The sequence below is a fragment of the Triticum dicoccoides genome, chromosome 5A (assembly GCF_002162155.2).
Source record: "Triticum dicoccoides isolate Atlit2015 ecotype Zavitan chromosome 5A, WEW_v2.0, whole genome shotgun sequence".
NCBI classification, from domain to species: domain Eukaryota; kingdom Viridiplantae; phylum Streptophyta; class Magnoliopsida; order Poales; family Poaceae; genus Triticum; species Triticum dicoccoides.
The window spans coordinates 328257988-328271924 of NC_041388.1; the positions used below are offsets into that span (position 1 = coordinate 328257988).

A 13937-nucleotide genomic window follows, 5' to 3' on the forward strand; every position below is an offset into this window, starting at 1 on the left:
TCACAGTTCATCAGGATAGGGGGTATTGGTTTTTCAACCATAGGTAAGTCCATCAAGAGTTCACGAAGCCACTCTGCTTCAACAGTGGCAGTGTCTAATGTTGTGAGTTCTACTTCCATAGTTGACCTCGTTAAGATGGTTTGCTTGCAAGACTTCCAGGAAACAGCGCCACCACCAAGTGTAAAAACATAACCACTTGTGGCCTTAATCTCATCAACATCAGATATCCAGTTTGAGTCACTATAACCCTCCAGTACCCTTGGATACCCGGTGTAGTGAATCCCATAGCTCGCGGTGCCTTTCAAATAGCGCATAACTCTCTCAAACGCATGCCAATGATCATCTCCCGGTTTTGACACAAACCGACTCAGCTTGCTCACAACAAAAGAGATGTCAGGCCTCGTGGCACTCGCCAAATACATAAGCGAGCCAATAATCTGAGAATACCTCAGTTGATCTCTAGCAATCCGTTGATTCTTTCGAAGCAACACACTAGCATCATATGGAGTTGGAGAAGGCGTGCAGTCGCTATACCCAAAACGACTCAAGACCTTTTCCACATAATGAGACTGAAGCAGTGTGATCCCACCATTCTCATCTCTCAACAGCTTGATGTTTAAGATAACTTCAGCTACTCCTAGATCCTTCATCTCAAAACAGCGAGATTAGAAATCCTTAACCTCCTTGATTAAATCAAGTTTGGTTCCAAAGATCAATATGTCGTCGACATACAGACAAAGAATAACTCCTTCGCCCCCACCATAGCAATAGTACACGCACTTGTCACCATCGTTTACTACAAAGCCGACTGCAGTTAATGTTCTTTCGAACTTCTCATGCCACTCCTTAGGAGCTTGTTTAAGGCCATATAAAGACTTTAATAACTTGCACACCTTTCCTTCTTGACCAGGTACTACAAAGCCATCTGGCTGATCCATGTAAATTTCCTCCTTCAACTCTCCATTGAGGAAAGCCGTCTTAACGTCCATTTGATGAACGAGAAGACCATGTGAGGCAGCCAGTGATAGTAGCACCCGAATTGTGGTCAGTCTAGCCACGGGTGAGTAAGTATCAAAGAAGTCTTCACCTTCCTTCTGGGTATAACCCTTGGCCACAAGCCGTGCCTTGTACTTTTCAATCGTACCATCAGGTCTAAACTTCTTCTTGAACACCCACTTACATCCTACAGGTTTGCACCCATAAGGACGGTCAGTGATCTCCCAGGTACCGTTAGCTAAGATGGAATCCATCTCGCTACGTACAGCTTCCTTCCAGTAGTCAGCATCAGGAGATGCATAGGATTCTGAAATAGTCTTGGGTGTGTCATCCACGAGGTACACAATGAAATCATCACCAAAAGACTTTGCAGTCCTCTGTCTCTTACTCCTCGTAGGAGTTCCATTGTTACCCTCAACAGGATTCTCAACGTGTTCCATCGCAATGGTGGGTTCAGGAATTACAGTGAATTCCTCACTAGATGGAGTAGGTATCTCCTGATTTGATGAACTCGACATATCCTTCATAGAAAATATGTCCTCAAAGAAAGTTGCATCATTTGATTCCATAATCGTACCAACATGCATGTCGGATACCTCGGATTTTATTATCAAAAATCTATAGCCGATGCTATGAAAAGCATAGCCCAGAAGAACACAATCCACGGTTTTTGGTCCAAGCTTGCGCTTCTTGGGAATTGGTATATTGACTTTCGCCAAACAACCCCAAGTACGTAGGTAAGAGAGTTTCAACCTTTTCCTTTCCCATTCCTCAAATGGAGTCATGGTCTTATGCTTTGTGGGAACTCGGTTTAGGACATGACACGCAGTCATTAGCGCCTCCCCCCACCATTCCTTGGATAGATCCGAAGTGTCTAACATGCTGTTAACCATATCAGTTAGAGTTCGGTTCTTTCTTTCGGCTACCCCATTTGACTGGGATGAGTAGGGAGGCGTCCACTCATGGATTATACCATGTTCCGCACAAAACAGATCAAATTCATTGGAAAAATACTCTCCACCACGATCGGACCTAAGCCGTTTAATTTTTCGATCACGTTGGTTCTTTGCCTCAGCTTTATAGTTTTTAAAGAAAGTCAAAGCCTCATCTTTTGATTTCAGAAGATACACATAACAATATCTAGTGGAGTCATCAATCAACGTCATGAAGTATCTCTTTCCACCTTTTGTCAACACACCATTCATCTCACAAAGATCAGAATATATAAGCTCTAGTGGCGCCAAGTCTCTTGCCTCTGCAGTCTTATGGGACTTGCGAGGTTGCTTAGCTTGCACACATACTTGGCACTTGGAGCCTTTGAAAGTAGAGATTTTCGGAATTAAATTCATATTGGCTAACCGCGTCATGCAACCAAAGTTAATATGACAGAGTCGTGAATGCCAAATATCAGACTCATTATTGTGGCAAACATTATTAATAACTTTAGTGCAAATATCTGACAAAGATAGGCGGAACAAGCCTCCGCACTCATAGCCTTTTCCAACAAATTGTCCACACATAGAAATTACAACTTTATTGGATTCGAAAACCAACATAAAACCATCTCGACATAAACGGGAACCGCTAACGAGATTTTTATTGATGGACGGCACATGATGAACGTTCTTCAGACGCACAGTCTTGCCCGAAGTAAACTTCAGATCGACCGTACCAACACCTCGAACGATGGCATGTGACTCGTTCCCCATCAGTACGGGTGAAGTCCCTGTCGCCTGGTAAGAAGAAAACATGGAGGCATCAGCACAAACATGTACATTGGCACCGGTGTCAATTAACCAATCAGGGGATTGAAATACTGAAAGGATGGTAGGAAAAATACCATACCCTGATTCCTTCATATCAGTATCACCGATGACAACATTAGCGGACTTGCCGCTCTTCTCATGTTCGCGCTCCTCAAAGCGGTTAGGACACTTCGGAGCCTAGTGATTAGGATCACCGCAGACATGGCAAAGTCCCTTCCCCTTCTTATGATAATTCTTCTTGAAGTTGGTAGAATGTGATGGCTTGTTCTTTGTATCAAATTTGCCTTTGCCCTGAGATTTGTTCTTATTGTTTTTGAACTTGTTGGGCTCGGAGTTCTTCTTCTGTACCATGTGGGCACTAGAACCTCCCTCAGCAACTCGAGCACGTGTGTCCTTTGCTCTCGCCTTCTCTTCAACATCAAGAGTACCAATGAGATCCGCAACGGAAAACTCCTGTCTCTTGTGTTTCAGGGAAGTAGCAAAATTGTTCCACGAAGGTGGAAGCTTGGCAATGATGCCTCCGGCAACAAATTTGTCCGGCAACACACATTTGAAGTACTCAAGTTCTTTTGCGAGCGACTGTATCTCATGAGCCTGCTGTACAACAGGGCGCTCATCAGTCATCTTGTAGTCATAGAATTGCTCCATGACGTACAACTCGCTGCTGGCGTCCGAGGCACCAAACTTGGCCTCGAGCGCAGCCCACATGTCCTTGCCGTTGTCAAACGACATATACGAATCCACAATGGAGTCATCAAGAACACTCAAAGAGCGCCTTTAAAGAGGGTATCGATCTTCTCAAAAGCTTCCAGCTGTGCTGGATTAAGATCGCCCTCAGGCTTGCCCTTGGTGGCATCATAGCAGCCCATGGTCTGAAACCAGTAGACTGCTCTCGTGCGCCACCTCTTATATTGCGCCCCCTTAAAGGCAGGCGGCTTCAGATGCGCAGCAAAACCACTCGGAGTAAATTGCCTATCATCAGGTTTTTGGATTGTTGGAAATATGAGCAAATTACTACGAGATTTAATCCGAATAAACAGAAGATAAATCATGACCACAACAGCAGAGATTAAACTAATCATGCGAACTAGCATAGCAGATGAACATATCACATCTAGGGCACATACTAGAAGCATGAATTCTACCACGATCTCGAACAGGAAGGATAGAATCACGTACGGTGCAGCGGGTGCAGCACCGCCGGTGTTGACATTGTCGCCCATGTCGTCGAGGACGAGGTTGCCGAGGTCGGGGAAGAAGTCGTCGTTCGCAAAGTCATCGCTGCCAGCAGTCGCGCGAGTGCGCTCCCCAAAAACCTGATCGCCCCTCTCCCGTACAGGGTCACGAGAGGCGGGGTTCTGGAGGCCTGCTGTCCCTTCTCGCGGTGCACGTCGGAAGGAGGGATGGAGAAGACTTGCTTGGCGGCGCAATGATCTGGAACGGTGGTGAGAAACCATACGAAGCGGCGGCGGCTAGGGTAGACGTATGCCTGACTAGATAGTGCGTGCCGGGTAGGTCGTGGGAGTAAACCCCACGTCCGAGTCATCACGATGCAAAAGAATCGGAAACGGTTCAGTAATTAACGCGTCCGTTAATTATTAATTAATGACTCATTAATTTTCCCATGCAGCAAAAATATAGACAACGTGCATAGCTCTGTCCTTGGCTCGGCTCAATCCTGCAACGTGCGGCGCGTCGTGACGATGCGTGGCGTGGCGTGGCGAGGCGAGCGAGAAGGAGGAGCGCGCGTGTAGGTCTCCTCTTCTCATGCTCATACAAGTGGTTGAAGAGCTCACCTTATAAAGAGGTGCAACTCTCTCTCAACTTCCGGGGTGGGACTAAACTTTAGCCTCACTCACTCCACTCACATGTGTGCATGAATGGGCCAAGAGAATTTCAGAATTTTAGTTGGGCTTTGGGCCAAAGGCCTACTAGCAAAATTCCAACAATCCCCCACAAAGTCTCATTGGCACATCTCATCATTTAGTTCCAAAACATTGTTTTATATATCGGTGCTTAGTGGAGACTGTTAAGTTGAACTTCCACTTAGAAATTTATGCTACACTAGATCACAACTTGAATAGTGGACTATGCCTTGAACTAGAAGTTTTCTGTGAAACTAGTTTCACACAAATTCTTGACCGATACTGGGCTGCCGCAAGGCTTCCCCACGGGTGGAGTGTATACGTCATACTCCAGGGCCTTTCATGAATTTATCAGAGAACACCCAATTCTCACAGACTGCGACGTTAATAGTCAAATTCATATATGTGTGTTCCTCAGAAGATGTTCTGCAGGACAACATCTCTGCTTACCCGAATAAGCCACTTGGAACACATTAAAATAAGTATCAACCTGCCATGCAGATCAGGAGAGTATTGCATCTTCACGGAGTGGGATAATTAATATAGGGATACTCTCCTCCCAGCTGACCAACAGCTTGTCTCCCACTTCTACTTCACGGGATCTCCGATCACATAGAGTGGGTTACCACTATGGACAACTCATGAGGTGGGTCTCAAACCCATCTCCATCGATGCATTATCTATCACATTACGTGATAGACCCTTTGTGAAGGGATCTGCCAAGTTTTTCGATGTTTGGATATAATCCAACATATAAACTCCGGAGTTCCTCAATTTTCTGCCAGATTTTAGTCTCCTCTTCACATGCCTTGAGGACTTCATATTGTCCTTAGAACTGTTTATCTTGACGATCACAGTTTGATTATCACAGTTCGTCAGGATAGGGGGTATTGGTTTTTCAACCATAGGTAAGTCCATCAAGAGTTCACGAAGCCACTCTGCTTCAACAGTAGCAGTGTCTAATGTTGTGAGTTCTGCTTCCATAGTTGACCTCGTTAAGATGGTCTGCTTGCAAGACTTCCAGGAAACAGCGCCACCACCAAGTGTAAAAACATAACCACTTGTGGCCTTAATCTCATCAGCATCAGATATCCAGTTTGAGTCACTATAACCCTCCAGTACCCTTGGATACCCGGTGTAGTGAATCCCATAGCTCGCGGTGCCTTTCAAATAGCGCATAACTCTCTCAAGCGCATGCCAATGATCATCTCCCAGTTTTGACACAAACCGACTCAGCTTTCTCACAGCAAAAGTGATGTCAGGCCTCGTGGCACTCGCCAAATACATAAGCGAGCCAATAATCTGAGAATACCTCAGTTGATCTCTAGCAATCCGTCGATTCTTTCGAAGCAACACACTAGCATCATATGGAGTTGGAGAAGGCATGCAGTCGCTATACCCAAAATGACTCAAGACCTTTTTCACATAATGAGACTGAAGCAGTGTGATCCCACCATTCTCATCTCTCAACAGCTTGATGTTTAAGATAATTTCAGCTACTCGTAGATCCTTCATCTCAAAACAGCGAGATAAGAAATCCTTAACCTCCTTGATTAAATCAAGTTTGGTTCCAAAGATCAATATGTCGTCGACATACAGACAAAGAATAACTTCTTCGCCCCCACCATAGCGATAGTACACGCACTTGTCACCATCGTTTACTACAAAGCCGGCAGCAGTTAATGTTCTTTCGAACTTCTCATGCCACTCCTTAGGAGCTTGTTTAAGGCCATATAAAGACTTTAATAACTTGCACACCTTTCCTTCTTGACCAAGTACTACAAAACCATCTGGCTGATCCATGTAAATTTCCTCCTTCAACTCTCCATTGAGGAAAGCCGTCTTAACGTCCATTTGATGAACGAGAAGACCATGTGAGGCAGCCAGTGATAGTAGCACCCGAATTATGGTCAGTCTAGCCACGAGTGAGTAAGTATCAAAAAAGTCTTCACCTTCTTTCTGGGTATAACCCTTGGCCACAAGCCGTGCCTTGTACTTTTCAATCGTACCATCAGGTCTAAGCTTCTTCTTGAACACCCACTTACATCCTACAGGTTTGCACCCATAAGGACGGTCAGTGATTTCCCAGGTACCGTTAGCTAAGATGGAATCCATCTCGCTACGTACAGCTTCCTTCCAGTAGTCAGCGTAAGGAGATGCATAGGCTTCTGAAATAGTCCTGGGTGTGTCATCCACGAGGTACACAATGAAATCATCACCAAAAGACTTTGCAGTCCTCTCTCTCTTACTCCATATGATGCCATCGTCCACTCGCCAAATACATAAGCGAGCCAATAATCTGACAGTTGTTGTCGTCGCTTCGCCGCTACCATCGTCCACCGTACCTCGAGCCACCGCCGTCAAATCTACTATAGATGATGAAGGCCCGTAATCACACATGGCTGCCCACACAGCAGAGCGGCACGACGACCACCTAGGGAACCCGGCCGGGGCCGCCATCCCGGCGACCAAAACTCCATCAGCCGCGTCGCTAGAGAACGCCACGTGAGGAAAAATATAAATAAAGCGAGTATATGTAGTTTAGCTAATTTAATCATTCTCATCCCGACCTTAGCTCAGTTGGTAGAGCGGAGGACTGTAGTATGTTGCAGCTAAATCCTTACTCCCTCCGTCCTTTAAAGAGTGTACTTCCAACTTTGTTGGAGGGTCAAACTATTTCAAAGTTTGACCGAATTTGTGCAAAAATATATCAATGTTTGTGAAATCAAATAGGTATATGATGAAAGTATATTTTATCACGAATCTAATGCTACTAATTTGATGGCATAAATGTTGATGTATTATTATATAAACACGGTCAAATATAAAAAAAGTTTGACTTTCCAAGAAAGTTGGAAGTACACTCTTTAAAGAACGGAGGGAGTAGGTCACTGGTTCGAATCCGGTAGGTCGGATTATTCCTTTTCTAGTGGACTTTTTTTTTGTATACATACTTTTTTTCTTTGATTTGTGCAAGTGTCAAAACTCTCAGTGATTGCCGCCAAAAAACATTTGCGATGTTATTTTCTTTCAAATACAGTATGTTGTTACATGTACAACCCCATTGCTACGAGGAATATTATCTGTCAACTCGCCACCACACTACCATATATTTTGCCTGGTGCTTCACAAGGCCAAGGATGGGACTACAAAACCGTACTGATCAAAATCATACATGTAGTAGTCCAAAGGAGCCGGCCATTTTTAGCAGCTTGTTCAGCACCTGAGGTGCTACTTAATGTTGAAGAAGGGCATCCCGCCGAGGGACTGTCCTGTGCAATCACAAACGAGAACAAAGGGATTGAGAATCTACATTGGTAATAAACACAGGTTGCAAGATAACAACATGCAGCTAACTGAAACACGTAGATTTCTTATTTTGAGAAGGGCTATTAATAAAGAACATAGAATTCAAAATCACCAGTCTTGCGGAATCAGACCCCTTGGCTGCAATAGGCACTTGTCGGGTTCCCGTACTATATAGATCTGATCTCCCACACTGTGTTCTCCGTATGCATCCTGGTTCCGGTGCCATGTCCACAAGGCATATGTCGAATTCACAACCTGCATGATCTCTCATGTGAGGACTGGTACAACAACATACACATGACACATTTCCTTCTGTGTTGCACACATCTAGTGAAGAATTTATAGTGATGGGGAGGAGAGTGTGAAGTGATTTAATCACCTCTAAAATACCGTGGCCGAAACTGCTTTCCCTGAATGCGCTCCATTCCGGCTGTCGTTCCCAGCAAAATTTCCCCTTGGCAGGACCAGAAGTGAAGTTCAGATGGCAGACTCCACCAAATTCAGGGTGGTTGTCACCTGGTGAGGGGCACTTTCCAGGGTCATCTGCATGATCAATGTCGATTTTCTCAATGTTACCGCCATCCCCGATCGTAATGTAAACCGGCCCGCACGGGTCCAACGTGTAGTTGAACACCCGGTTCATCCTTTCGTATGCGTGTACCTTGGCAATCAAATGTAGAATCAAATAAACTAGACTTGTTTCGCCAAAAAGGTAAGAGGCTTGAATCAAATTAACAACGGAACTGAGGAGAGTACGAGTGATTAATCTGGATGCAGGAAAAGAAAGCACAGAAATCGAATGAATGCAGTCTGAATCAAGGCATTTACCAAACAATGTGTGTGCTTACATGGCCTGAGAAGACAATGTCGACCCCATGTTGATAGAGGAGTCCTTCCATTTCTTGCCTCATACACTCAAATTCCTGGTAGTGCGAGGAATAGCTGTTATACCACGGCGTGTGCCAAGAAGCGACAACCCATGGTGTGACTCGTCGATCAACTTTGTGCAGATCCTTCTCTAACCACGAGTACTGAGCTCCTATGCACAATGAAGCAACTACCTAATGTTAGTTACTACACTATCAGCATCAGCATGTACATGTAAATACAGTTGGTTTGCAAAATCTTACAACTTATCAAGAGGGTAGGCCATCCATCTAGAATTCCAGATGAAACGTTGGCAAGTCGGTTCATATATTACAGGCTCCTTTGATTCAAAGGAATTTTATAGGATTTTTGGAGGATTGAAATCCTTAGGTTTTTTTTATGTTGGTCCTTTGATTCATAGGATTGAATCCTATAGGAATTTTTCCTACGGAATCTTTTATACTACTACATTTCATAGGAAATCTAACATCCACTTCAACCTTTTTTTATAATTCCTTTGTTTTTTATGTGCCATCAAACGCACATTGCTAATCCTATACGATTCAAGTCGGCATGTCACTCCAATCCTATACTTTTTCTATTCCTACATTTTCAAAATCCTATAAATCAAAGAGCCCCTACCTGTGCGATTGTAGTCGACATAGGCACCAAGCATGATGAAGTGAATACCACCCGCGTTGAACGAGTAGTAGAACTTGGTGTTGGATCCAGACTCCTCCGACGGCACAGCGAAGCGCGCCAAGTAGGAGGCGAAGGTCGCGGCTCCGCCGTGCCCCTGTGGCTCGATCTCGTGGTTCCCTTCGGTCATCATCATTGTCACCCTCGATGCAAGCGGCTCCATGAATCTAGATTAATTCATACACATTCACAAATGTGATCACGAGAGACATGATATATGTTGGGGCTATGACGCTGCAGCTCTACTCTATCTCAGTCTTTACATGCCACATCACTGACCGTTGGTGGAGTGCACAGCTAGTGACAATAAGGGCCTGTTCGGCAGTCGCCCAGCTCCTAGCTTCACGGAATCTGCGGGCAGAGCTGGACCGAACGGTTCAGCTACATACAAAAACGTGGAGCTGCTCCTTTCGGAATCCCAGGAAAAACAGAAGCTGGAGTTCGGTCTTATTTACAGAGGTGTGCCACCGCGAAGTGAAAAACGGTTCGGTGCTGCTCTCGACCACCAGTAAGAATAGAGCACGAGCAGGCCTTCCTTCTCTCTCCTCGATGATTCCCTGCTGACCGGGCCAGATTTCAGTTTATTGGGCTGTCGGCCCGTGGAAGCCGAGCAGGTAGCTGGAGGAAGGCACCGAACGCTTTTATTGATTCTCGTTTTCGTCTGTGAAGCGAGATCTGGGATTGGGAAGCTGGATTCGAGGATTTAGAGGAGCTGGGCGACTCCCGAACAGGCCCTAAAACTCCAATTTTCTACTGCAAGTCCTTGCATGCTTCCAAGAGCAGGACTCACGCATGCGGTAGAATTGAGTTGACAATATTAAAATCTTAATATGATACTTGTACCCTGATCACCAGTTCACCGGACCACCACAAATCCACAGCAAGAAATTGACAATGGCGATTCATCGGAGGAATATACTGGTACTCAGATTACCTTCCCCAGCCGTCCCATCGCGGCTGGTAGGACTCCCGAATCGGGGCGTCTGGGAAGGAACAGGAGAAGCAGGGGACGCCTCTGCCGCCGGTGGTGCGGTACTGGTTGGCGTACGTCATGTCGCCGACCATCAAGATCATGGACGGGTCGTTCCTGGCGAGGTGGTCGACGGTGGAGGTGGAGTTGCCGGTGAGCCCAAGGTCCCCGACCACCGCGACGCGACGAGGGTATGCGTCCGGCGCCGGCGCGGGCAGCGTCACGAAAGAGCGCTCATCGCTGAGGCCGCCCTTGAGGGAGCTGTCGCCGCAACGGTAGTAGTAGCGGGTGGACGGCCTCAGGCCCACGAGCCGGACGTGGTGGATGACGCCGGAGGTGTAGTTGAGGAGGCCCGGGTACGGGTAGAGCTGGCTGTAGACCTCCGCCGAGCCCCTCGCCACGTGGTGCGGGTGGGCGACGGTGTCGGCGGAGGCGGGGCGCTCGCCGTACCAGACCTCGCTGCGGACGGCGGTGGGGTCGAGAGGGGTGAGGTGGGAGCCGACCTGGGCGCGGCCCGTGACCCAGGAGACCCAGAGCGAGGTGGGGTCGGCCGAGGCGGCGAGCGCGATCTGCTCCGGGGACGGCGGGCGCGCGCGCGGGGCCAGGCGGGGGTCGGAGAGCGGGACGTCCTCGCTGCCCTGCCGCAGCGAGCGGTCGAACGCGCGGGTGGCCGGCGTGAACGGGCCGTCCAGCGTCGTCGGAATGCCGCCGCCGTCGACGAGTAGGAACGCGATCGGGAGGTACGGTAATAGCAGCAGGAGAGTGCGGCAATGGAGGTGGCGGCTGTGGAGGGTGCCGGCGATGGTGCTGGTGGCCATGGCGCCCATGGCAGACAGTGCGTCCTATTCGGACACCTACGGACTGTACTAGGATCGGAGGATGTTCTGGAGCGGATAATTCGCTGGATATTCCTTGCATACTGGCCTTTCTTTTTCCTACTCATTTAGCGCAACCGAAAATGCTAATGATTGTGATATCAGATTTTTGGCGTTTTCAAGTGAACGCGCTCGGTCACGTTGGATTTTGCGCGCGAATCTTAAAGTGTTAGCTTCCCTCTGAGTGACCTACAAGGTTCGCTACATACCGAGCCGCTTCGTTTGCTAAACCGCTCCAGAGAGGCGACCGGAGGTAATCTCGGCCTTCCCTCTCGACAGCTCTGGGTCCTCGTCCTCTCGGTCTGTCGCTTCAGCGGTGGGAGCCGACAATAATCTGTTTTTGCTTTTCCTTCATCTCCATGACATTCTAATGGGCGGCATCGAGGAGAAGGTGACTCGGTCTTCTTGTCGATCTTCAAATCTGATGAGATTTGTTTTCAATGGTCGATGCATGACACCCTCCGGATGGCGTTGGTGCCAACCATTGCAGCTGTGTTTGGTGTCTTGCAGTGAGGTGCGTGGATGACGACAAGGTTTCTCTTCTTCGACCATGTTGGATAAAGTTGATGGCGCTGAGATCTAGCGGACATTGGGAAGAACCCTGGCTGACGTGCCACAAAAGCCTCGCTCTCGTCGCTTGCGGCGGTCCAGTTCTCGGTTCGAAAAGCATCCTTGTATAAGATGGTGCTCCTCCAGATCTGGATATGATGGCAACTCCTCTACTTCTTCAGTGTTGCCTCGGTAACTGTAGAAGATGATGGTGGACCATGTTTCGGTGTGAAACAAGATTCCCCTGAGGTGAAATTCTAATTTTACTTTTTGTGGGGTCTTTGATGCAATATTGCAAGATATCTATGTGTCTTCTGATGACATAGTGTGTATTCTCTGTAATCTTTTTCTAATAAAACATATGTGGTTACTTGGTTCGCTCGGCTCAGTATAGCAATTTGAGCAAACACATTTTAGGATGACAATTTTTGTTTTCAATGCGACGCAGTTTTCACCCTTTTTTGTTGATGTAGCATGGCAATTCCATGACAATTTCTGAGCATAGTAATTTTCACAGAATTTTATAGGTTGACAAGTTTTCATGTTGCAATCATGAATTCCTGAAAACGCATGGCAATTACTTTGCTGAACATTACACTTTTCTAACAATTTTTTATACTATATGATTTTTTAATTTTAGAATATGTCAAATCCTTATAACAACATGTCAAATTTATTTGTTTTCGCATGGCAGCACTGGGGAATGGAAGTGGATTTCTTTTGAGCGAACGAAAACATTTGTTCGTTCCTACCCGACTGGGAAACGGTAGTTCGATCAGCTGACCTCCCTAAGAAATGTCAACACATTATTGGAGTCCATATCCTTCTTTTCGACCGACGGATCCCACGGGCAACTAATTAAGTTATCTTTGGTGGGCTTCCTAGAGGTCACTTGTAGAGTCGCTCCAACGCTGCCACGTGTCTCATGTTGAACGTCTTCCACTGGAACAATTTTTAGGTTTATTTGTTATTTTTTCTTGGTTTCCTTGTTGTTGTTGTGTTTTTGCGATGGTAACGTCAAAGTTGCGACCAACGGATCTCGGTGCTGCAAGCGGTGGACATTGGTGTTGTGTGGGTTGTGGCGACAACACACATGCAACGCCATCAGAGCTACGATAGATTTACGCCGCAGCAGCGTGGTTTAGGGCGGTGATATCGGAGCCGCAAGTGGTGGAGCAGCGATGTCGAAGCTGCGAGTGGCATACATCAATGTTGCATGGGGTAGGGCGATGGTGGGCAAGCTATGTGGGCGCTGACGACGGAGTTACGACTGACGGAAGTTGGTGCTGCGAGCGACCATGTCGGGCGTTAATGATGATGCTCGGAGCGGTGGCACCAATGCGATAGTGCTTCTCTCATTTCTCCAAGCTGACTCCTTCCATTTGTCGGCTAAGAGACATTATGCATAGGTAAAAGCTCAGAAGGAAGGAACAAGTGGGTGAGAAAGGAATGAGATGGTTGCGCTTGGGGGTGGTAGATCAGAGGGTCAAGAGAGTAGGCAGATCCGCGCAAGTTTTTAGCCGGCCGAAGCTAGGCAGTGACCTTTCTTATAATGGACAGTTTTTCCATTTCGGCAACTAAAATTTGAATTGCGTTAACAGATTCTGTAGAGGTCGAGGAGGGCGACACTAGTGAGGCAGGAGAAAGTCAACGAGGCCCTGACCAGGAGCTGCAAATGACATGGCAATGACGTTACAAGTGGAGGGGAGTCAAAGTTGACGGTTCAGATGATGGTGAAGGGGTGGTGCCGGTGCCGGAGAAGAAGAGTAGGCGGGGGTTTAGAGGGATAGTCGGGGCAGCAACATCACATCGATGAACGGTGCCCAAGGGAGGACGGGGTGGCGAGACGCAGGTGAGAGTGTCGCCGACGCATGAGGGCTGGCATCAAGGTTGTCGGAATCGCGATTTTGAATCGGATTGGAGCTCCGATGGTAGGATCGCAAATCGTAGAATCTTCACTATCAGGGTCGTAAAAGCGTAGATTTTATGAACTAAAATGGTAGAATCAGAGTGGTTTGTTTGGATTGTAAAGTCGTAAAAT

At 47.1% G+C, this 13937-nt stretch overlaps 1 protein-coding gene across 4 annotated transcripts; it reads right to left on the reverse strand.

Moving 5' to 3' along the window:
- Positions 1-7629: 7629 nt before the first annotated feature.
- On the reverse strand, positions 7630-11335 carry LOC119301289 (purple acid phosphatase 23-like). Of its 4 annotated transcripts, none has more exons than XM_037578238.1 (6): positions 10437-11335; positions 9446-9669; positions 8785-8975; positions 8316-8597; positions 8049-8191; positions 7630-7894 (listed from the first exon to the last, which is right to left on the reverse strand). In XM_037578238.1, the coding sequence occupies exons 1-6, from the start codon at positions 11297-11299 to the stop codon at positions 7774-7776; spliced, it is 1824 nt and encodes a 607-aa protein (XP_037434135.1). In that variant the 5' UTR covers positions 11300-11335; the 3' UTR covers positions 7630-7773. The 4 variants fall into 4 exon arrangements, with proteins under 4 accessions (XP_037434135.1, XP_037434138.1, XP_037434137.1 ...); XM_037578241.1 differs by having other exon boundaries at positions 8068-8191; positions 10437-11334; XM_037578240.1 differs by having other exon boundaries at positions 7630-7899; positions 8068-8191; positions 10437-11334.
- Between the last annotated feature and the right edge of the window lie 2602 nt (positions 11336-13937).